The 25376-nt window shown below is 39.1% G+C and overlaps 1 protein-coding gene across 1 annotated transcript in view; it reads right to left on the reverse strand.

The window, feature by feature from the left end:
- Window positions 1-1604: 1604 nt before the first annotated feature.
- Window positions 1605-25376, reverse strand: part of GRM5 (glutamate metabotropic receptor 5) — a 217074-nt gene continuing 193302 nt past the window's right edge. Inside the window, exon 7 of the mRNA XM_080375144.1 lies at window positions 1605-18648. Within this exon, the coding sequence (XP_080231270.1) occupies window positions 17826-18648 (823 nt within the window). The 3' untranslated portion in view covers window positions 1605-17825. The remainder of the gene's footprint in view (window positions 18649-25376) is intronic.

Below are 25376 nucleotides of genomic sequence, written 5' to 3' on the forward strand. Positions count from 1 at the left end.
TGCTTTTGCATATCTTTCCACAAATAAAAGTCTCCAACAATCGATGTTCATGAAAACCTCTCTTCTAAAGCATCAGGTTGGAGTGCTTTCCAAACTGCTTCTTTTTCATTACTCTTCTGTGGCTCCCAAGAACATGTCACTAGTATTTCTTGCTATTGATTATGTTTGATTTATAGTCGCAGTGAAGCACAGTTAACCCAAGAGAACATGCTCCTCATCCCTCTTCCTTTAATTTAAATCCTCAAGCAGTTACATTCCTGGTTCTCCTAATACCTATGAATTACTTTATGACAGCATATGCTATGCAATGGGCGACCACAAATTTTCAGTTTGTTTTTCAATTACTTTCTATTTCTTCATTTATAAGCAAGGCATTAAATAAGCAACAGTCATCTGACATATCTCTTCACTAGATTTCCTCCTCTTTGTGAATGATTTTGATGACTGTTGTGAAAATTGTTATTGCCTGGCAGCTGAAACGAAGTATTGCATTCTGTTTAATTGTATGGGGAAAAAAAAATAAATCTGAACCAGAAATCTGCTACAAATGTTTTCTTGTTTAATGGACAAAACCGACTCTGTCTGCTATACTGAAGTATTAGTGTCATGACATAAGGAAACATTTCTCAGATGGATGGCATTAATTTCAAGGAACCAGAAAAAAGATTGACAAATTGAGCCTTTAGAATGGCTTGAGCCTCTACTGGCATCTTTAGCTTGTCAAAACCAGGTGATTTTCATACATCACATACAATAGTTGCAGGAAAAAAGATACTACAAGTTAATATTTTATCATAATCAATATATACATAACTTGAACACTAACTTTTAACAAATTTCCTGGCAGGTCACTGTGTTGTTTCCAGCATCTAAATAAAACATGTGTGAGCCAGCACGTTCTGCTTGGTTCATGGGTCACAAGGTATTCTCCAAAGCAAAGAAAAAAACAGTATCTCTGTGTTTGAAGTGACAGAAACTGTGATGTGGTGCATAGAATGCCTGATGATGATAAACTAACTTCTGGAAAGTCTGAAAAATGCAAAGAGAGTTAAATGGGGCTCTTTCAATTTCTCTGTTAGTTTTAATAGCCATTATTATTAGAGGTCCGGGATCTACCTATGTTATTTGTCAGAACACAACTGCTTTTTTTTTCAGGCTTTGAAGGTGAAAGTGATAGTACAGGTGCAAAACAGCAGATGGAGGTAGTAAGATGTGAGATAACACATTGTCATGGATGAATTTATGCATTTCTGTTGTTCCAGTGAAAAGCCATGATGGAGAAATCTTCAGCTGAAAAATTTTTGATTGCTTATATTGTGCAGATTTTTGGATTATTGTTTAAAACTGAAAATGCAGCAGGTTAGGGAACAGTGTGCTCCTTGACATAATGTTTGCTACTGTGTTCAGGAAAGGAGCTCAGTACTGGTGTTTGGGTATCTTGCTTTGTTAAGTGAGGGAGAACCTGCTTCATATGAACCTGTGTGGATGCAGAAAAGGCAGGAGATTTCCAAAGTACTCGCAAATCAGTTTTTAAAGTTATTTAGACACTTTAAAGTGTCTAAACATTTAGACACTTTAAAGTGTCTAAACATTTTAAGGTTTGTTGCTGCCAAGGGAAGATAGAACAAACTATTTTAAATAGCTGAGCTCCTCAAGTCGTGTCTGCAGTTCTTGGTACCACCACCACTGCCTGCAGTGGGCTGCAGATACATCTGCCCCAGCCCTAGCCCACCCAGGGCAGTTGGCAACACCAGATGAGCTGTGACAATGGAAAACATGGCATCAGCTGATGTCTAAGTATCTGCTAAGGTCACAGGTAGATCCTGTGGTAGCTCTGGCGAACTGCTACCAGCATCCAGGCTGAGTGGTTTACAGCTTTCTCAGACACAGCAACACCTTAATGCTGCGAGCAGCGTGGAGCCTTAGTGCTAAATGCAACCCTGCTTCATGACAGTGGACGTATCACTGCCCTGGTGTGAGCTTTCTATTTCTCTTCCTGACTTTTCTGTTCAAGATTTACAGTCTTTTTGTCCAAGCTGGCTTAACAGAAAATAAAAGCCAAGTGAGTTTTCACTGGAGTTGTTAGTAAAATTGAGCTCACTTCCTCCTCTATTACACAGCTGGTGTAAATCAGTACAGTCCTAGTGACTTCAGTGGTATTTTATGTTAGTTGCTCTACTTAAAAATCCAGTATCTCAATCCAGTAGCTCCCTGACAGCCATCACGGATGAGGATAAAGAATATCGACAAAACAACAATGCATCTTGTATTTCTCCAGTGGAGGAGGTTTCTTTCTCAGTGGTCTTTTTTTTTTTTTTTTTTTTTAATTATTTCTTTGCCCCATTCTGTTACACTGCCAGCTATGCGGAGAAGAGTGGTGTAATCTTTTGTTACACTGTCCTTACTGGAGTGTTATCCCCTGCTACCAGAGGGGCAAGCTAAACAGGTGCCGGTGGCACTTGCTACTTTGCTGAAGTAACAGTTTTAGACAAGAAGGAAAGAAAAAGCTCCCTGAATGCTAAATAGTTCTATGTGGTTCACTACCCACCCACTCTGCTGAAACATGGTCCATTAACTCAGTATGGCTGATGCAATTTAAAAGGGAGCACCAGTTCATAAAGCAGCCTGCATCTGCCAATAATAACTTCACAGATGCTGGGGGAAGAAAAACAAAAAGGTGGCATAACATGATGCTATGCAGGAACACTTCTAGTTCACTATGAAAAACATCTGATACTTAGCAGTGACTTTAAGGAGCAAGTGACTTTAAGGAGCAGATCTTGAAAGCTGGAGAGGGACATTTTACAAGGGCAGGCAGTGACAGGACAAGGGGGGATGGCTTTAAACTGAAAGAGGGTGTGTTAGATTACATATTAGGAAGAAATTCTTCACTGTGCGGGTGGTGAGGTGCTGGCCCAGGCTGCCCAGATCAGCGGTGGGTGCCCCATCCCTGGCAGGGCTCAAGGCCAGGCTGGACGGGGCTGGGAGCAGCCTGGGCTGGTGGAAGGTCCCTGCCCATGGCAGGGGGGTGGGACTGGATGGTCTTTAAGGCCCCTTCCAACCCAAACCTGTCTATGATTCTATGCTTCTGTCTGCTGTCTTCTGAGGTTAATAATTCTGAGCATGATACAAATGAAGACCAATATAAAAAGTTTTTAAAAGTTTGTATTCCTCTGGATTTGCGGACTATTTATGTTAGACATTATAAGAGTAAATAAATGAATAATGCGATGAATAAACAGTACATCTGCGAGGATGTATATATCCATATGTATTTTTGCATTAAGACCAGAGTATTTATTCAACTTTGAAAGGATCATGACAATATTTCCAGTACACGTTCAAAAAAATCAAGCCCAAATCTGTCATCTCCTTAACAAACCACAATATTTCCAGAACACAAAAAAAGGACTAGCATAACAAATATTTGTGAGGAGTGGGTAAAAGGAGATGGAAGGGGGAGGTAACAGCTGCTGGTCATGTGATAGCCTTTTTGGGAGGACTTTAGCTGTATTCCTTTGCCAAGTTTAAATGGCCAGCTCTAGAAATCCATATTGGGACAAACCAGCTCCTTTAGCAGGACATTTAGTGGCTCCAAGCAACCAAGAAAAGCCAAAGCAGTTATTGATTTATTGGGGTGAGAGAAGAGATGTTAAGGGTGTTGCCTAGAATTTGGGATGAATTCAATTATTTGTTCTGCATTGACTTTGTAAAGGATTTTGGGGAAATCAATTACACTATAGTATCTCATTAGAGGTTTAATTCATACACAGAGAGGAGCTGCTGACGCTAGGGATCATCTGAGCCAAGTAATAAGGCATAAAAAGGAGTTAAGCAGGTTGGAACAAAGTGTATCACCTGAAAATTTCCTGATATTTACAGCTTTCTCTACTCCATAATGTGTTGTGGGTTTTACTTCATTTTTCTATCTCTTCATTTGTAGCTTTTCATTTTCTTCATCCTTAGGAAGCAACTTCAAGGAAGAAATAGTAAGATTATCTCTGATGTGACAAGACAGCAAAATCCACAGAGCTGACAGCCAGCACCATTCATGCTCCACCAAAGGGATTTCTGACATCAGGAAGAAGGGCTGTGCTAGACAGAAGAAAAATAGCACTTAAATAACACTATTTGGTAATAAAACTCTCAGGAAGAGCTTTGTGAAGATATTTTTCCTTGCAGGCTCTTTTTGCAAATGCTTTAACCAAGTGGCAGTTAAGATGGGAAGTATAGAAATGGCAAAGCTAAGGTTCTAGCTGTAAGATTTATTGCACTGGATCAGAATATTTGCCCGCAGAGCCTAGGCTGGGCTGAGGAAGTAGGATGGATGAGAGGGTTTCAGACCTTTTAAGCTTATCAGTAAATCCTTCCCGTAAAAGAACAAGACTCTGTCTTTTTACAAGCCATAGAGATAATTAGCTAAATCCCACCGAATATGAAGTGTGAGGGGTGGTTCACAAGATGTGTTCGGGGTCAGTCTTAAATTACCCACCATGGACTGACCTCAGTTTGCTGTACTGCATAAAAATCTATCACTGCCTTGTCTTCGCTCGCATTTTGCAATGCTAGCTATATCAGTGCAAAACAAAGTCTTATTTTAATTTTTAGAAGTGGAAACACCGTTAATGGAATTAGAAAGGCAGAGGTTACATACTGTATTTTATTCATACTTTTCCTCCATGTTTTGATCTCTTTTACATTGGACCAAAATTATCTTCCTTTTGGGAGACTCATTAATTTGGAACTTGGTTCCTCTTTGTCGACTTGGGTTTTGACTTCCCATAATGCTGAATATTTAAAAACAGATAATTTTGTTCAGTTAAAGGGAATACTAGGAAGAAGGGAGGTCGTTTTGGGTTTTGGGGGGGTTGTCATATACCACTCATGTTGCTGAGTTACCATATTTTGGCTCATGCATAGCAGACCATGTGTCTGCTTTAAGCTTGTGCAGAAGTGAGGCAAAAAATTCAGGGAAGAATGTTTGAAAGCACAGTACATTTTAACACACAGTTGCACTAAACCATCAACATGCATGAATTTGAGTGACCATGGCCAACTGACTCAGTAAATCCATGTATTGATGCCAATAATGAAGAGACTTATCAAATAAATGAACTAAACCCCATTATCTTTAGGATTGAGACATATTTTTAGTAAGACAAAAGTATGAACATAATACTAAAACAAGTAGTTTTTTTCTTTTAAAACCTGTGACACTTTTGCCATAAGGGATCCGCTTTTTGTGTCTCTCTACTTCTCATACAAAAATATTTGTTGTGAAAAGTGATTCAGCTAGAATAAGGATACAATTAGTCACTGAAAATGCCGAACAATTGTTATAGATAGTACCACTGACTTTAAAATCAGAAATGTTATTATTGTCTGTTGAGACTAAATTGACAACTAACAAACAGAAATGTTTGAAGAATGAAACCATGTCACGCAAACCATAATGATTTGACCTATTCTGTGACTTTTGTTTTGATGTGTGGGTGGAGGAAAAAAAGAAAACAGTCTTATTTCCTTGTGTAGATAACATGCTTCACCAGTTGGATGCTGTGCAATGTGAGCTGACACACTGCAGAAATACAGCATCAGGGGCACCAATCTGCTGTAGAAGGAAGTTGTAAAGAGGAAGAGAAAAACAAAGGCGATGAGCAATAAGAATATTTTTACTGTTGTCTAGTGTTAAAAAAATTTTAAATAAAAAAAGTCAATCTAGTGTCTGCAGAAATGGCAGCTTTAGAAAACACAAAGTGCTATGAGCAAGAACAGCCCTTATTTTTTGCTGAAGGCTGAATAAAATACCACCTTGACCAGTTGTGTACCAAACCCCGTAATACAAAAATCATATAACATATACAAAAAGTACGTTTATTACCTAGCCAGTGGGTATTAGGAATTAGTGCTGGGTTTAACTCAGCTCAATACCCTTCCACTGCCTGGTAACTCCACTGAAACCATTGCCATTGCTGAGGAGAATGAGATTTAACTGTTGGGCCGATGTCTAGGGTTGCTGTCCCAGCAGCTGTAGCAAAACTTCTTTGGGCTGGGTTTGAATACTGGTTTAGAGCTCTTCCCTTCTTCCCCATAGGACAGAAGAAGAGACAAGACTTGAAAATGGTTAAATTCAAAAAGATTTGTCCCACAGAGTGATCATTCCCTTCAATTTTGATCCAATTGCTTTGACCTGTTAGTGTTCCACCCTGATTTTTTCATGTTTCAGGCTTGAATAAGTTCTAAAACAGAGAATATGACTTTACATCCAGTCTGTGCTAGTAAATTTAAGATGAATGGGAACATTTTCTGGCACTGACTGGCATGATGTAGCCTTTGACTATTCTAGGAAACTAACCCTCCCAGAAAACTAGCTTTGTATTAAAGGTAGTTGGTGCAGAATAAAATAGAGTATTAGACAGGAGGAAGTCCAGCTTTAGTCAGGAGATGTACTTCTGTGAACACGCGGTCTGCAGAAAATTATCCCCCTTCAGCTGCCATCAGGAACAGTGCCCCTGCTGATGCATATTGGGCTGTTATCAGCTCCAACACAAACAAGGTTAACGATAAACTTCAGATTTACTCACTAGTTAAGTAATTCTATGGCTGAGTTCCCATTGGCTTAATTAGAACTGGGATTTGTTTTTCTGGGTTTTAGTTTAATTAAAAGATAACCGGTACTGGCAGTACTAATACGAAATTGCCAAGGACTCGTTAAAATAACAAAAGTGAAAGGTTTTAGGAGATTTCCAATGGAATTCAGGTAGACTGTTTTTCCTAGACAGCTCTATCAGGAAAAATCAAAGCCAAGGTATTATTGAAATTTATCAAATATGGAATCTGGGAAAACAAATACTGATTAACAAAAGCTGCACATTCTCTGGCAAACTTCTGCTATGGAAACATTTCATAAAAAGTGTTACACTTCCACTCACTCTGTACACAGCCTTAGATTCTGACCTGTTACACGTGCATAAGTCCACCAGTTTCCAGTGAAATTATTCAGTATCGATATTGCTGTGAGTCTTTTTCTTCCACCTTATCTGGTAAAACATGCAGTGCTTTGCTTCACTCAGCTGACTACATGTTCCCTCTCAGCCAGTGTTGACTCATTGCTTGTATCTCCCAATCTATTTTGAAGACAACTGCTGTCGATGCATTATGAGATGGTCGAACATCCCCTGTTGGTTATCATGTTGTGAATTTGTTGTCTGCTTGGGGTAGTGAAAGGATAATGAAGGAATTAAAGGCTCACTATTCCATGGTCTGTCATTAGCAGATAACTGAAGAATAACAGAGCAAAAGATAATCCCTGTATTTTCATGGCAAAGTTTTGTCATGTGGTACAAGAAATGTACAACTTTGGGACTGAATTCAAGCCTGATGAGGTTCCCTTTATTTCTGTGATTATTTGCAGCAGACGTGATTTCTCCATAGCAGTGTTCAACTATGCATTTTCATCTGTGGTTAGGGGGTTTTAATTCACTGGAGAAATACATGTCTTGTTATATCTGGACTACTGTTTTGCTTTTCCCAGACTGAACAGATGCTGTTTGCTGTTGGAGCAGCAGTGCAACCAGGAAGCCTGGTATTTTGTAACCTAATGAAGTCATCGTTCCAAGCCTCCCAGGGCTATTTGGAAAGCAGCTGGGATAAACTGTAAGTGGCACAAGCCAAGGCACTCTATTATATTGCTTTAAGATAGAGTTTGGTGAAGCTTGCATTTTGGCTGAATGTTTTCTGACATTTGGTATTCATTTATGGGTAATGCTTGCCAGCCTTATCTTCCCAAAGAAAAATATGGCAAGTCTTTGTGTTTTCAACTTTGCCACACTAATTTGATGCCAGGTTTTTCTATGGCTATTATCTAGATGTCCAACATCTTTCTGGTGAGAAAATAACAAAGAAAAGAACAAAGAGGAAAAGGAACAAGTTAATCTGGAAGGAAATATAGCTGTCTCATACAGTTTATAGTTTGTGTCAGGATTTCAGTCTGACAGTGGCATGGAAATCCAGTGACCTTATAAGATCATTATAGGATTTATCTCCTGCTCTTTAATGTTCTCCCACCCACAGCTTGCTTCATGGCAATGTGATACACAGCACTTTTGGCCGGTCTGCCTTCAGGTGAGCTCCCAGAGTTGTGTTAGCCTCTTTAGTTGCTTCCTAAATTTATAGTCTTGTGACTACTCTTCTAGTAATATTTCAGCAAGCACTTCTAATACAGTCTTGAATTTTGGTTTTGATTCCCTTTCCCTTATTTCTATTAGTCAATTTATCTCCATATTCCATATGCTACTTTTATTCATTCTACATAGATATAGGACATCGCCTTTTCGTACTTTGCCTTGCTGGCATTTTATTTGTAAGCTTGTCAATGACACCTTGGTTTGTGAACACCCGGTAGTATTTTTTCTTCTTGGAAGCCAACCTTACCCTCTCAGTCTCTGAGATTGTTAGGAGTTCACATCCTCTTTGCATCTTCCTCTCCAGATTCATCAGTGATGTATCTCCACACTTAGTTAAACGAGAGTCTAAAGTGATTCTTGAGATTCAACTGACATTCTTGTTGCTTATGCGCATGTTTGAGTGTATTGATAATTGAAGCTCTGAAGTGGCTCAGGCAGAGGGTGCTCAGTAGAGAGGACCCAGGTTCTCGGAATTGCTGCCGTGAGGGCCAGACAGCCTGGGGTGTCTATTACTCACCGCAGAAATCTTGTGGCAAACACTCGAGCCTGCTTTTCATGTTACCAAACAAGCACAAATCTAAAGTCTCACTCTTTTCATACATGTGTGAACGTATATATGTTCAGAATATATGATAGAAAGTCCAGGCAACACTTATCAGTGAAGCTTTTAATTTACTAAAATTATTTATTATAGGAATTAAATGTGTTAAGATATGTGGAGGGAAGTTTTGAATCCCTGTTACAAAATCATACTGAACAAGCATGCTGGTTTCTTTGGTTTAGCCTAAAAAACATGACTAAATTGTAAGATGTGATTTACAAGCAGACAAACAAATAAAAACAGATGGTGGTTTTAAGCTGAACTTCCCTGAAAAAACGTAAATAAAACACAAAAGGCTCTGTATATGTGAAAGAAACCTAGTCAAATTCTTTGCTGTAACAAATGCCTCATGCACTACGCTGTGGTTTGGTCTGAAACTCCTACAACAGGAAAACAAGTTATTAAACAGCCCCTAAACAGACAGAAAGCCAGATTGCAGTTCTTCAAATCCCAGCCTTGTTCCCAAGGTTTGTCTCTGCTGTGAGCAGAAGGAGGGCGGGGGAAGGAAAGGAGCACCCTGTCCATGTATTAGTTCAGCTAAGCAGGGCCTGGGGGAGTCATGAACTTGCTTTTCTCCTTTTGTCATGTTCTGCCTCCGTTAAGGACACCGTTTGCCTGTTGCTGCTTCATGACCTAGGCAGCTGAAACAGGGTGAATATGATCAGGAGGGGTGGGGGTTGGAGTTTGTTTTTGTTTGTTTGGTGGTGGCTTTTTTTGGTGGGAACACAGCAGTGCTGGCAGTAAGGCTTCTATGGTAACAGATGGCATTTATGGACCAAACATGAAAGAAAGTTCATACTCCAGAGAGGCAGAGAAATTAAATTTCAAACTTTCCAAGACACTGAGATTTTGCTTGTCTCACCAGCAAGTGCGCTGATAGTTCTGAAGGCATGTAATGGAATCATACCCTTCTCTTTTTGTGTAAACACTAAATTGTGATTAAATCTGGGATTGGATTTATAAGTTTATTAGTTTTGAATGCCATCATACTGTAGTGATAATATAAACCAAGAAGAAATGCAGCTGAGAGGTGCTGATTGAGCATGGAAAGAATTAATTTTTCTTGTAAACAACAAAAAAAATATTAGATCCAGTGTTCCAGAGAATGCTTTTAAAAAAAAAAATATTCTGCAGTGAAGCAGGCTATTGCATATTGTTTTCAAAAACCTTGTCTCCAAAGTGTAGTGTAATTGCACTGTTTCTTTTGCTAAAACTTTCTTCACCTAAAGCAGTATATTTTGTATAAACAACTGCCATGGAGAATTCTGCATGGAACGAGTTTACTCTGGGATGTGGACTTTTAGATTGTTCAAAGACACAATGTGGATTCACTTTATTTTTAGTTATAGACGGGTACTTTCCCTACTATTGTGTAATGAAATTATTCCCTTTAATTCTTCAACAGCAAATAAAGCAAATCAGCAGTCCCTCTGGAGATGTGTTTAGAAAACACTGCGTGTGATAGTCTTTGTTCTGAGAGATGCAGTTCACATTCTGCTCGTCACTGCATACACTGCAGCTCTTCCAGATTCATGCCAATCTAAGTGAGACCAGATTTTAGAATGGGATGGAGAAGATTTATAACTAAGAAAACTGTTTTTTTGGGTTTTGGTTTTTGTTTCATTTTCTTTTGTTTTCCATTTAGCAGGGGAAGTAAAACAAAATCTGTTGGCTGGAAACAGAATGTAGCCAGACTCCAGGTAAGGCATTAATTTCTAGTGGTGACAATAGCAAAGCACTAGAAACCAAATTATTAAAGGGTGTAGAAAATTTTCTCAGATGTTCTGTTTGCAGTTCAAGATTATATGTAAACCTGCAATGGTAGGAGTAATGTGGTTTCTTACAACAGTCATAAAAATAACGCTTTGATATATGAATTCTCAGTTGAACAGCTTTGTTTTCGGTTGCTTGAAACTAGGTTATTATTCTATTTCCTCTTGACCTGAAAATCCATATATACCTCACCAACGAAACTGTATTTGTTTCAAAAGAGAAATATCAAACTATACTAGACTGGTAGGCAACTATATGAATGTAGTTAATCATTTAAAACAACACAGAGAGAGGTTATCATTGAAGAGCTTGTGTATAGGCACACCTGCTTCACAGAAAAAATGCACTGAGAACACAGCTGTAAGTATTTCAGAGAAAAAAAAAAATCCACTTTTCAGTCATATCACAGAATTTTTTTAATACTGTTCAAAAAGTACCTGACTCTACATAAACACCAACTATAACATGATGTAGACAATCGAGAAACAAGCAAATGTATTTTTCAATGCTAAAATAAATTACATTTGTACAGGTAGAAAGCAAAACCAAAGCTGATAAAAATGTTAAATTTTATGAAAAATCATTTTCAGTTCACATCAAAATAATAACTTTACATTCTCTATTTTTTAATAGTATAAGCAGCAACAACATAAAAAAGAACAAACGCTCACAGAATGTTTGAAACCAGTTGTTCATAAGTTATTAGCAAATTAAAAAAAATAATTACAAGCACTTGTAGCCCACACAAATCTTTTAGAATTGGCACCGTCTCTCTAAAACATCTATATTCTATATAGATTTCTAATTACAAATACCACCAGCAGCTGCCATATAATCCTATTAGTACATGTAATATACATAGTATATTTGTTCCCATTTGGCAGATTGGAGTGACTTGATGATTATTATTTGTTTGTACTGTCATTACTCAGATGAGACAAAACCAGCCATATACACCAATTCATCACCTAGATGAATTTTTTACTTACCTTTATGCTTCACTGGTCTGTATCTTTTTTCCTTTTCACAGTTTAGAATTGTAAGTGGCAATTGCAGAGATTTGAACAGAGGGTATAATAATAAACCATAGCAAAAAAGGTGAATTCAGATAATTCGACTGAAGTCTTTAATATGTGCAGTGCACACCGAAATGGGTCGCAGATGAATGATATTCTTGTTCAAGGAGAGTATTGACTTCCTTTTATGAGATTCATGAAACTGCCAGAAAACTGTGACCTCTTTCTTATTTTTGGACCTGTTGTCTCACATCCCTTAACAAGTTTAGTCAAAGTCTGATTTTCTCATTGAGATACTTGCTAGAGTAGCAATGATAAAGAAGAATGGTGGAGGGGTACTATTCACCAAGCCTAGCAAGTTCCTTCAAGAATGAACCTAATCAAATATGTCTACTGTTTGATTCAAAAGAATGTGGGAAGAACATCCTGCCTCTATCATTCTCTGCTAAAGCAAATAGCCTAGATCTAGACATTGACCTCAACAGGTCCAAGGCCAATGCCAGTAAAGGACTTCAGCACGTAAAGTTATGAAGTGTAATACCTATTTTTTTAATACTACTCGGCTCTAGTGTGGAGGCCAGAACCCTTTGTTAAATGTCCAACCATACTGTCAGGTTTGTGAGAAGAATTAGGTGTCCAGCTAAACAATGCAACAAGGAAAGAGATGTCTGCGATTATTCTGCTTGAGCCAGTATGGAAATGCAATGCACAGAAAATACTACTTTTCAACTGGGACCCATTTTTGGACATAGCTATACTTTTTGTTTCAAGGTTGGATCACCTTCGAAAAAGATGGCCGGGGAAAATGAAATGAGTCCATTTTTTTCTGCAGTCTCAGAGAAGTAGGAACCCAAAGTTTAATTCCTTCACCTATCCAAGAAGACTCAGACTCTCCCTTTCCATGGAGAGGTCTGAGAACTCCAGATGGAAGACAAGATGGTTGCAGACACAGAGGTAAGGAAAGGCACATCCTCCCCTCCTGTCACTAAAGCACTTTTCAGAGGAGTATTTTAAGGGGTTTTTTTTGAGCCAATACATTGCACAGAAAACATGTCTCCACTTGTTTTTCATTAAAATACTCACCTGGTCCCTGCTGCAGAGATTTTTAATGTATTTTATATCAAATGGTCATATACCATCCCTAATTATATCAAGAGTAGGTACTATCAGGGTGCTGTTCCTGTTCTACTCTGGAACTCTTGAATTTGTTTCTGTCCTGTGAAGTTACCTTAGTGAGATGAACAGAGTGTACCTCCACACTGAGTCATCACAGCACTTCCTAGCCAGGAGGAAGATTTCCACCACCTCTGGCAATGGCAGGGCTTGAATTTAGGTCTCTTGCCTTCTGACTGACTGTTCTAACCTCAAGGCTATTATAAAAACAGCAGCACAACCAGACCCATAGCCTTAAAACAAAGGATAATTCCTACTCAGTTTCGTAGGGTGTATGATCCTGCTGGTCTATGTGCTGTGCACTCTGTGTACTGAGTCATGGGATATACAGGGTTTTAACCTAAGAACCATTGTTTTCTGGATCCCTAATGGATTTTAGTGTAAGTTAGATGCAAAGATCCTTAGATGTGTCAAGATCAGGGTAGTTGTGAGCATATACACATGTACAATGCTAGATGCCTGACTAAGGTGACAGTTGAATAGTGGTTTTAAAACTGGATTTTAAATATAGGTATCAAATTCTGCTGAAATCCTAACTTTAGGCACCAAAGTCCTTATTTTGGGTCAGCCCTGCCTGACACTGGTCTCCAATAGAATTGAATGGTCATGGTCATGTTATTAATCCTGAGCATAGTGCTCCGGTTTCCCTAAGGACCTGACATTTTTTGCATGCTGTCTGTTGCTGTCACGTTTTTCCCTTTCGTCTCATAAATTATGCATTAAGCAGAATAGCAAAGTTGCACACTTTCCTCTACAGAACTTCTACCCCATAGCTGTGCTGTCATTCAGTCTGATCTTGATTTTTCTAAAGAAAACATCCCGAGGTGAGCATCGCTATCAACCAGAGTCTGAATCACGGATTGGCCTTCCCATTTACTGTCTTTGGAGATCTTATTCTCACAGTTTTGATCACAAAGTTTTCCTTTTGCAAACACAGGAACTGAATAAACATCCAAGCAAGCTAACATTTTTTTTTCTTTTAAAACTTTTAACAGTTAAATTTTAATTAGCATTTAACTTTTAATTCATTTTTGTAGGTGGAAATCAATGGAAGAAGCCAGGACTTTGTGATCAACCAGGCTCCCATGAAACATCAGCAAGTGCTTTGTGGACCATGGTCTAAAAATCTCTGGTCTAAGGTCTCTGTATGAGTTCTAGGCACCAAATGTTCAGATAGAAGTACAAGGAAGCACATCTCCAAAGTCATGCAATTATTCTTCAGAGCCAATTAAAAAATACAGTTCTTCTTCAGTATTGCTAATGCTTCTTCCCAGCTGACTTGCCAGAGTGATTCTCTTTATTTCAAAAACACAGATTCCAGAGGTGGTTACACCTTCACTCTTCAGGGTTGGCCTCAAGCACAAAAGAAACAAGTGATTTTCCGAGGTCCCTGTGGTCAAGATGACAATAGTTTCAACTCCTTTAATTCCCTTTCTGGCAGCAGCACTAAATTGAAAGGCAAATACAAGCCATTCAGTTGGTACTTGCACATTCTTTAGCTAGATTGGAAAGTGTTCATGATTGTAACCTTTGCTTTTATGTCTGAAAAACCCTGCCGTTATATCTTAATGTCCTAAACAGAGAATAGCATACAAACAGCATAATGAAATCATAATGTCTTAATTCATAATTTTCTCTTTTCTTATGTCAAACCCACTGGCTTCTGTCAAAGGACTTTCCAGTCTTGCAAATCTCCCACTGGGCTCCTTTGAATTACTGCTACAGTCATTACATAATTGTTACCTTCTTCCCCAAAAAACCTTTCTTCCCTTTGTTGAAATCCAAACATATCATACAAAGTGACATCGACACATTCCAGCCTGTACAATTAAAATGGATTTTGCCTTCTTCAAAGGCCACTAAGGATGACCTACCTTTCATTAAAAATAGACTGGCAACAGGGAGGTGCAATCTCAGCAAGGTTCATCCTTGGTTCCTTGGGCAATTAAAATTTCTCCTGTGGCTAACAGATATACAGAAGATGCACAACTTCTGCCAAAATGAGAGCGAGCAAAAGTGTTTAAAATTTGTTTTCTGTAATACTAGAGTTTTAGCCTCTGAAAATCTGTATTCACATGTTAGATTGAGGCATTTGTGTGTGTGTGCATGTGCACATGCACACCTATATTATCTTGGCAACATATTTAAGTTGTCAAGAAGCTCTGAGCTATAGCTACGGCCAGGATTGCACAGAACCACAGTTTGGGAGCAGAAGAGGTATATTTATGCTGAGTTATATTTTGACAGTTTCTATATCTCACTCCTTTTTACTAATTACATTTTTAAGAAAATATTTTTATGTTTGTCTGTATAATCCTTATTTCCACTGTTGATTATTTCACAGTGCAGTTAAGCCCACAGATTTTAGCAGGAATACATTGGTATTAAGTGTCCACCAACATAATAAAAGACTACAGAAACAGGAACCTAAAAGGCTAGGGAGAGATCAAGCTGGAAAATGTTTTAGTAAGGACATTGGTCAACAACTTAAAGTATAAGAGAACAGATAGTTATAGAATCCCTTTGAAATTCACATTAACTATCTCAGTACACTCTGTATATATCAAAACAATATTGCACTGATGGGAAATGTATTATCATATAAGTCTTCCATGAACAACATTTAAGTGGCCCAAATTCCCTAAATGTGAATGTTTGTCACAGACTAATTGGATGTGCTCTTCCCTTAAATGCAGGTTGGTTGTAACCTGTGAAAAAAGATGCCTTTTCCTAAAGATGTGGGCAGCTAAGGAATGATGAGACATGCTAGTACTGTGACCCAGGAGGGCAAAACCAAGCTCTGGTCTGGAAACCATAGAGCTGCACTAATCAGTCATGTGAGGAGGCAAGAACTACCTATAAGCAACAAGGACCTAAAGTCACGACTTGGTGTATCTACCTGCCTTCTGGAGTAGAGCTGTTTTGTGACCTGCTGGTTCACGCTCTAGGCATAGCTAGTAAACAACTCTACCAGGCAAAACAAGCATGCCCACAGACCGCTCTTGGATAACACTGTCTTGTGCGGGATGTAGAGTCATTAAAGTATCTCTGTGAGGTGCTAGCCTGGATTCGTTCATCCAGTGCTTTTGTTTTTTTAATGTTGTTGAGCAGCAAATTGGGGTGCAGCACATAATGGTGAAACTAATGTCCCAAAGGAATAGAAAAATGCTCTTTGCTGAACTATGTGAATGTGCTTTCATCTTTTTTGTTTGTTTTGTTTGATCAATTATTTATTATTTTGGATATGGGGAGAAAAAGGGGGTATGAACTTTGATTACAAAATATTTATTGTCTTTGAAGAAATAAGATCTAAGTGTTTTGAAAACGAAACATAGCAGCCTTATCAAGGCTCCCTTCCATGAGGCTGTCTTCTATGTAAGGCTACATCAACTCAACTTTGAGTTGAAGTACATTGCTCACCATTTCATACTAACCTTAAATAAAATAAAACAAACCCATAAAAGTTTGGCACCTGAGGACAGCTATGTCATGAAGAAGAGAGCCAATACAGTGTGCGTTTAGGGCCTGACTTGCAAGTTCTATGTAACTACACCTATCAAAAATTATGTAGCTTCTATTCAAACTTTAAAACTCTTCCCTGCCTGTATTAAAAAAGTGCTGTGACAGTATGAAGTGCACTAAACTGTACTACCTTGGTATAGGAAAAAATAAGGGGAATCCCCTTGCTTCTGTGAGTTGCTAAGAAACAAAGAAAGACTCTGTTGCTTCATATCTCATTAGGTCTTCTCTGTTTTAACTTTACTCTGTATTGCTTCGAAAGATTTTTTTCTTTTTTTTTTTTTTTTTTTTTGTCACAGTTCATAGCTGCAAGGCATCAGCAGCTAAATAAGGTTAAAATTGTTGCTTACTAAAGAGTGGTTAAATCACCTCTAAGCAGAGTTTGACGCAGGGTTTTTTCTCCCTATCTATGAGTTATGACAACCTTTCCATTGACAGTTAGCATTCATCATAATCCAGCTTGGTCTCCTAGAATTCTGTCATTCAAAGCATGGAGAAAATCCTTAGGGCGTTTACCTGTTCCTTACAAGCAGAGTCTATGGGAACCCGAATAAGTATTTTAACTGGTAATGTTAGCATAAGAACATCCATAAAAATGTGTGGATTTCAGTAGGGAGTGCAGCTATAATATAGCTTGGTAGTGCTGCTAGAAAGAGAATATTCACCTCAACAACTTGCCCTGATAAGGGAATTACAAAACAGTACTCCAGAAAATATTTTTTGCTACTTCATTATTAGTTGGCAACATGGTGAAATAGTCAGGAAGTCTTCCTTGGGTTTTGTTGCTGTGAAGGTGAATCCAATGTTAACAAATCGAATATTTGATACTGAGAGAAGAGAATTTCATAAACAAACGTGTAGGTTGAGAAGTCACTTGTAAAGCCCTCCATATTGCAGTCACTCACTGCAAAGCCTCAGCTTAGTGTTATCCACGTGGAACGTTTCACGGACACAGTATGCTTCAGCAAGAAGTTTGGTAGTTATTGGACATACATTACTGCTTTCCGAGATCTTCATAGAAAAAAAAAAAAGAAAAAAAAAAAGAAAGAAAGCTTGACAGGTTGGTCCCAGATTTGAGTCTGTTAGAAAATGTACATTCAATGTTTGGTCTTCTATTCTTGATAAAAGATCAAGGTTCACTTCTGGGTAAGGAATCAGAGTAAACAAACAAACCATTGTACAGTTGTTTACAATCTAGTTCCCCCCCTGCCCCGTATAGTGTACACACGGTTCATTGTAATACTAAAGCAAAGCACTTGGTATGTAACTGATTTAACAGACTCCTTATAAGCCCTCAAAAATAGATTCAGTGTTTCTGAAAAGCCCATGTTTTTTTAAGGCCACGATAATCTGCCAAGAGTCATTTTGTCTTTAAAACAGCATAATTAATCTGATGTTTCCACTTCTCAAGTAATTCCTCTTCTTCCTCTCTGTTTCTCACAAGATGACCCAACGCCTCTTGCTCTATCTGCGTAAACACTGGAGATCTTGAAGGCCTGGCTGTCCTCTCACTACTTGCTTGTAGTCGTTGAGATCCAACATTGCCTTGAACTACATTCACAGCGAAGAAGAACTTTGAGTATAATCTCTGATGAGGAGTGTGTCATACTTTGGGGAGGACGGGATACAGAGAGCCGATTCAGAAACTGGAGAGCTGGGAGACGCACTTCCAGAATCGATAGAGTCTCTAAAAGGAGAAGGAGGAGTTAAAGCTACCAACTCCTCCAGGTCTTGCTTGGCTGATGGGGTCTCTGAAGTGCCTTCTTTGACGCTGCCATTTGAAGGTTTCCTAGCTGACTGTGAAGCACCGTTGACTTCAATGGCAGGAAGTGGTTGGATCTCTGCAAATGTGGTCATTGTCGTAGGGAGCTGGATTTCCCGTGGAATCAGGTATGAAGAGCAGAGAGGAGTGGCCACCATTGTCCCTGGACTGGCTGTTGAAAGCATCATAGAGTTCAGCTCGCTGATATTGGCTGTAAAGCGAGTAACCACGCTACTGATCTGCTCCATGAGGGAGCCTTGAGAGGAGCTACTCCGCTGAGGAGGCTCTGACTGGAAGGTAGGGGCATCATCTTCTGTTCGGCTAACGGAGGCAGTTCTGTGGCTCAGGGTGCTGATAGGCGAGGGAGTCTGTGGTTGGTACTGAGCTGGGTATTGCTCTTCTGCTTCCGAAACATCGTAAAGCGTTTTGGCACTAGCCTCTGGAAATGTAGCGCTGCTACTATGTCGGCTACTATCTGTGCTTTTAGAAAAAGGCTTGATGACTGCGGTTTGATTTGGGTTCTCCTTTTTGTTGATGTGGATCGACAACCGCTGCCAAAGGTGTGCTCCTCGGCTGCTTTTCTCATTCTGGGCCCAGGAAACCGATTTCCCATTAGAGCTGTAAACAGAAATGAGATAAGATAGCAACATGCATCAAAGTTAGAAAAATAATCTTTATACCTATACCGTGGGTATGTGGTATCCTGGAGCTTATATTCATCATAAAACTTGACTGTAATTTCATCTATATCTATATTTGTATCTATACCTATCTATTGCAATATATCTATATCTATCATTTATACCTATACGTTCTATGAAAAAAATACGTGTGCCAGCTCAGTTCATGGGCCATTTGTGCATCCAGCCATGACCTACTCTGTGCTAGTTCATGGCCACTGCTGATCCCTCTGTTGCCGCCCTTGGGATATAGGCAGTGTCCATCCTGGGGAAAGGAGCAGCTTGATGGTTTCTCTTATGTTGGATTGGTGTCAGGAAGGGGCGGGGGGGGGGGGGGGGGGAGGGCTTTTGGACTGAGGGATGCATGGAGGAGTAAGGAAGAAGTAAATGCTTGGAGGGAGTAGGTGAGAGACCTGGACTGGCTGGGTTGCAGGGGGCAGGTATGTAGGCTGGCCTGGGAGCATTTGGTGGCAAGGAGCTTTGTGTAGGCTGCTAGCCATGGATTCCTGGGCTGGGGCAGGGAGTGTAGGTGGGGACATGGAGAAGTGTAGCCTGTTACAGGTGGGAAAAATTCTGCTTATATCCCACTACTTGGAAGTATTGGAGCAATATTCAGAAAGGGGCTATACTGGTTGTGGGTGGAAAGAGGTTTCTAATGGGTGACTTCTTCATCAAGGTACTGGGTAGGTTAGCCACCGCTAGGTTAAAGAATGTTATTTTTTTTAAAATTGCAGGTCAGCTTAGCAACTAAAACTATATTCCTAGCAAGAAAGAAAGAACGGACAAGTTATACAAACAGCTCCTCATGGTGACTTGAGTTTGGAGACAGCAATAAACATTTTGCTTCACTCTCCTGCAAAATGAGTCCTCTAAAGGTAATTTCTCTTCAGATCTCTTCATACTCTGCTCTTTATTCAAGTTGCTCATTTTTCTCCTCTTGCTACCTAAAAAAAGCCAGTTGTGGCACTTATAAACACCTGGTATGAAACTACTCCTTTCACATCTTCCTTAGGCTGATAAGCTGGTGTTTAGACATACATTAACTTATAGTTCTTGGGATTAAGAAAGACCATTTAGAAAAATTTCTTAGCTGAAACAGACAATGACTCTGAAATGATGTCAACAGAAAAAAACATAGTCTTCACATACAAATAAGCATGATTTATATATAAAATGCAACAGAGCTTTAAACAATTCAGTTTGGTTTCCAAACATTTGCCACAGCCATTTAGGATTTTTGGAAAGATAACCACTTTGGAGACCCTGGCAGAGTATCACAAATTTGTGGTTGGTTTGTTTTTTTTTTTAAGCCTGAAATAGATATACTCACACGTTAGCCTGCAATGAACAGTTTGCAAGACACATAGTTTACTAAACACAGATGACTTTATACCAGCCTTCATGTGGAGGCTTGCCACACACTATCAATTAAATAGCTCTTCCAGTCATCTGAAAAAAAAAAAGTTGTGTGCTGACTATAAACAAAACCTTCTTGTGGGTTCACATCCACAATTACATTACATGGAATTACGACGGATCATGTAACACTACATATGTCAACAGCTTTCCCCAACAGCAGCATGAAAGAATCCAGTAGACAAACACAACGTAAACCAGTGGGTATTTTAAGAGAGGCTAGACTGGGAGATGATCTGTATGAGTACATAAGGGCTCACCTCTTTGCTGCAGTGATCACCAGGATGTTATCTGGATCTTGGAAGTTACTTGACATGCACCTACCCGCAAAATGCCAGGCAGAACAGCTGGTGGCTTGTAACTTGCTGTTCAGACAAGACTTTCTTTTTGCTGGACCTCAGTCAAAGCCAGAAGGAAAAGCAAAATCTAACCTGTAGCACTGATCACTTTGACTCTTTGCATCTCTGGCGGATGCAATTCTGAGCTGATCAGGAGTTGACACTAACGTCTTCCCAGAGGAAAACTGTTGCCTCTGAGGACTGTGTGCTCCTCTCACTGGAGCGTGTACTTGGTGGCTGTTAGATGTTTGAGAGGCCTGTCTCTTTAGCCGTGCTGTCTTGAGCTCAGTGGGAGCTCAGTGCCAACAGTGGAGCAGGGGGAACAGATTTGGATCCTTTGGCAGGTGAGATCTTGCCTCTAGTTCTCATATGATGACCATGAGACACCTCCTCCCAACTCCTGCTGAGTTTGAGGTGGACCAGGAGGCTGGGTGACCCAGCACATACAACTTTGATCTGACAGAAAGAGAGGGCCTAGTTCTAGTCCTGGATGTCCTCCTTGGTGGAGTCTCTTAAGTTCTGCTGAGTTCAGAGCTCAGAGGGATCTGTGACAGACCTGCCTGCCACAGACGTGAAATAAATGCCATTAACATGAAGGCTTAGCCAATGCAAATGGAAAAGCTTGCCTGAAGAAAAATGTAGCACGCCTCCTGACTGAAGTGCTGGCTTAGTACAGATGTTCAAACCCTATGGCTTGAAGTCTGCACATGAGCACTAAATGCGTGAAGGTATTTTCAGTTTACTGAAGGTCAGATTGTAAGAGGTTGCGAAGGGAACATGCCACTCCCTGGTCACCATTCAGGAGACAGTTATTAAGGAGGGATATGAGGGTGAACAGCCTGGGGAAAGGAAAAGGATGAAGCTGGGGATGTCTCCAGCCCTTGGCAAGGGCAACTGACAGTTAAATCTTCAGCAGAGCCACTGTCACCAGCCCCCTGAATGCCAGTCTGGTTTTGGATCAGCCTTGGCTGCTGCACTTGTTTACTGCCTTTGCACTGTGCCCAAGAGTAATCAAGCTGTATGTGTGGCTCTCATGGAGATCCTAGGGTTCTAAAGGAGACAAAGTGGCTGTTTGATGTAAATTTTGTGCTAAAAGACTTGACCATTATTCATTGCAAATTCCTTGATATAAAAAACTGAGTAGGAAGCAAGCAGCAATTTATAAGTATGAATGAACCCTATAGTTAAAATCCCATAGTTTGCTCAGCAATAATTGAAATTGTTTTCTCAGAAATGTATCATCCAATTCATCATGCTGCACCTACTTACTACAAAGTTGATGCTGGACTGAGGTGTGCAATCATTTACTACCTCAGTGAAAGCAGCACCACTTGCTTTCTTATACCAGGAGGTGTGCAATCATTTACTACCTCGGTGAAAGCAGCACTACTTGCTTTCTTATACTGGCATGAAGCTGTGTTACAGATAAATTGCAGTGATCATGCTTTAAGATCCTGCTCTAACTGCCTCTTGCTGCTCTGTCAGGTTAACTGGAAACCACTGCAATGCATGCAAATTAAAAATAGAGCAATAAAGATAGATTGCAGACATAGACTGTGATCCCTACTAATGGAATTGTTTGCATTTATTATGCCCAGCTCTGCCATAACCCTTTGATGATGGGAACTTTAGGTCAGTGAAATTCTAGAGTTTTCTTGCACACAGATTTTGGCTTCCTCAGATGAGAACAGAATAATTACACTTTTGAGCTCCCAAAGGAATTCCACTGCTAAGTTTAGCTGAATACACATTTTTCTACCCCACTCTGCTTTTCTGCTGGCACACTACATGGAATAGAGCAGAGCAGAGTATAGGTTGTACCTGTAGAAGAGTAAATGCCAATCACTGACATAATTTCCAATCCAAAATGCTAGCAAAATACTTCCTTTTTGGTAAAACAAAGCTTTTTCCATTATGCATTTTTTTTTTAATTTCAATATATGTTATTTAGGTTAAGCTTTATGTACAAGAGGGATTCCCTCACAAGTAATACTAATTGTTTCTTGAGTCACTTTACTAAAAGCTGCTTTGATTTTGATAGCTAGGCTTCTTCCCAGCCTCCTAGACCTACCATGGTATAACATGTATAAGAAATGATAGTGGTATAAATGAGAGAGCTTTTAAGTGTCTGATATTTCAAATAGTTCCGCTATAGTTATCCACTTACCGACAGAATAGCAATTACTATTGTTTCTCATTTTCTTCTCTTTCTTATTCATTTAAGAGTCGCTTAAGTTTTGCCTTTAGGGCTTTGTTCTGTATTAATAAGTGATATTAACTTTTTTATCCATTTAGGTGTTAAGAAAAATGTTCCCCTCCCCTTACACATGATTTCTTTTTACAGCCTAGAATATATCACTTCGTTTTTGGTTGTAGTAGCAGAAGTTTTGTTTCAGCATTTCTTGCTCTGTGGTATGATTATCTATGAGATGGTGCATAGCTCTGCCACCAGGGCTTCTTTAGCCAGATACTATTAAAGCAAATGTGTTTTGTGAGGTCCTTCAAATTGCAGAAGAAATGAAACAGAAGAAGAGGACCTAAGAACCACAGCAGCTAAAACCTCATACTTTAGCAAGGGTGCCATTCTCATTAATTACCTGAAGCTGCTAAACTGAATTCTGGTGATGAGTGCCTAGGGACTAGTATTAAGAGTTTCTGAAAGCATATGTAATCTGAAAAGTTACTTGTTCTCTTGTTCATATCTTTAAATGAAATAAGAAAATCTGTTTAAAATGATGGAATTTATTATTTTCTAAGAAAGCTTAGAATGCATAGCTACATAGTATTATTCAGCAGTGGAAACTGGAACGCAAGGGAAATCAATAGAGATTAATAAAAATTTAAGGGAATTTTTGTTCTTTAACACATACCAATATCAGTATCTGAATCCAGATTCAAAATGATAGAAGTGAAAACAGATACTAGACAATAACTTGATGGAGACCTGCATGATCTGTTTGAAACCTGTCCTCACATTAATATAATAAGGAATGATTTCAAATTCTTTAATTTATAAATCCAGGCAAGGAAGTTTATATTTCACAAGACTGATCTAAATTTTTTTGAGCTAAAATTGGCAGCAGTTACACTTAGATGTTTCAATGGCTGAAGTAGAGTGCTGAATTCAAACTTGAAGCTATATCTTGTTTTATAAGAAGATGATGTGGTTAAATTTTTGCTCCAACACTGTGCAGACCAAGCCTGTTCCTTAAGGACAGTCTTCTGCTGTCTTTAAGGCAGAAATTATCCACAGAAGCAACTGGTAATATTAAGCAGGATAAACTTCTGTACTTAGTCCATACAACTTTCTGCCAAGGTGATTTCTTGTTATTCAAAATAAAAAGTAAGAAGTGGTTGTCCTTTTAGACTCCTCTGCTGAAAACTTGTTAGAGACTCAATGATATAATTGATAAACAGTGCTATCTGTAGATTTAATTAAGAACTGACTCTTCATAAGGGGTGGACCTATGTGTGTGTCTCTGATGCATGCTGGCATGGGCACGTCTTTATTTTGTTTTTCTGGTCTTGCCACTTGAGACAATCTCAGATCAATATACATTTTGCTTGTAGTGACCCAAGTTGTTCATCCCTGGGAGAATGCAAGTGACTTGCAACATGCTACAAACACTGGAATAAAATAAGTGGTTGAAGTGGCAAACTCCCATATACCTGTATGAAGCCACTGTTCCTCCTGGGACTGCAGGACATACTGGGTGACTGACTAAAACTGGATGCAGAACCCTAAGGTGTCTAAACTAGAGCAGTTCTACCACTGTAACGGTTTATGTTGTTACTATTCCTCTCATTTTAAATAGCTTTTAAGGAAACCTCTACATGCCTATAGAATTGTTTCCTTGGGTGAAAGCTACACACAAATAACCTGTCAGTGACACATCACTAGTCATTTAGCTTAAATTATTCCCATGTTGCTTTTTCTATGGAAATAAATTACAGTAAAAGGTATAAAAGGAATGATACAGGGCAAAAATTAATTTTGTCCTGTCCCAAGTTCTAGAAGTAAACAACATATTTTGTGATTATTTTGCAGAGTTGTTTTCTGTTAACAACAGCAAGGGCATTTATTTCTGTTACTCCACAAACTGTAATCTGTTGGTACCTCTTTTCTGTGTGAAAATCACAGCTGACATTTATATGAATTACTTCAATGTATAAGGATGTAAGAAACTACAAGGTGAGAGAAAGCTGATGGACAGAAACTTTGCCAGTGACCTCCCAGAGCAGCCACCAGCAACGCTGATGCTGGCAGCTGTTTCAGCAGCATGCCTAGTTAGAACAGGAATTGAAATCTCTGGTATCTGAATGAAACATTTATAGGACACCTATTATGACCCAAAATGCAAAAATGATTTTGATAGCAGATGTATCTTCTTTCCTCTATTACTGTGACCTCATTGCAATTGTTAATTAAGGCAGCTAGTGCTGGGTTTCACTTCTTGTCTGAGAAAATGTCACTTCAAGCATCTCTGAGCACGTCTACTACACTGGAGCATCCTGTTTCCAGGAGGCAAAGAGGACAATGTTGCCTCTTGAACTGTGAGTTCTGCTTCCTGATGCACAAAGCTTTAAAATGCTTTCAACATTGATTAGTCAACGTGTTTTTTCACTGATAATTTGCTAAAGGTACAAAATGGAAACAGGGAAAAATAGGAGCCATCAGCTTTCATGACTCTGGTCAGAAGCACAAGCAGTGCACAATAAAGAAAAGAAAAAAAGAAAAGAAAAAAGAAAAGAAAAGAGAAAAGAAAAGAAAAGAAAAGAAAAGAAAAGAAAAGAAAAGAAAAGAAAAGAAAAGAAAGGAAAAGAAAGGAAAGGAAAGGAAAAGAAAAAAGAAAAGAAAAGAAAAGAAAGGAAAAGAAAGGAAAGGAAAGGAAAGGAAAAGAAAAGAAAAGAA

The sequence above is a fragment of the Falco punctatus genome (genome assembly GCF_963210335.1).
Source record: "Falco punctatus genome assembly, chromosome: 2".
Classification (NCBI taxonomy): domain Eukaryota; kingdom Metazoa; phylum Chordata; class Aves; order Falconiformes; family Falconidae; genus Falco; species Falco punctatus.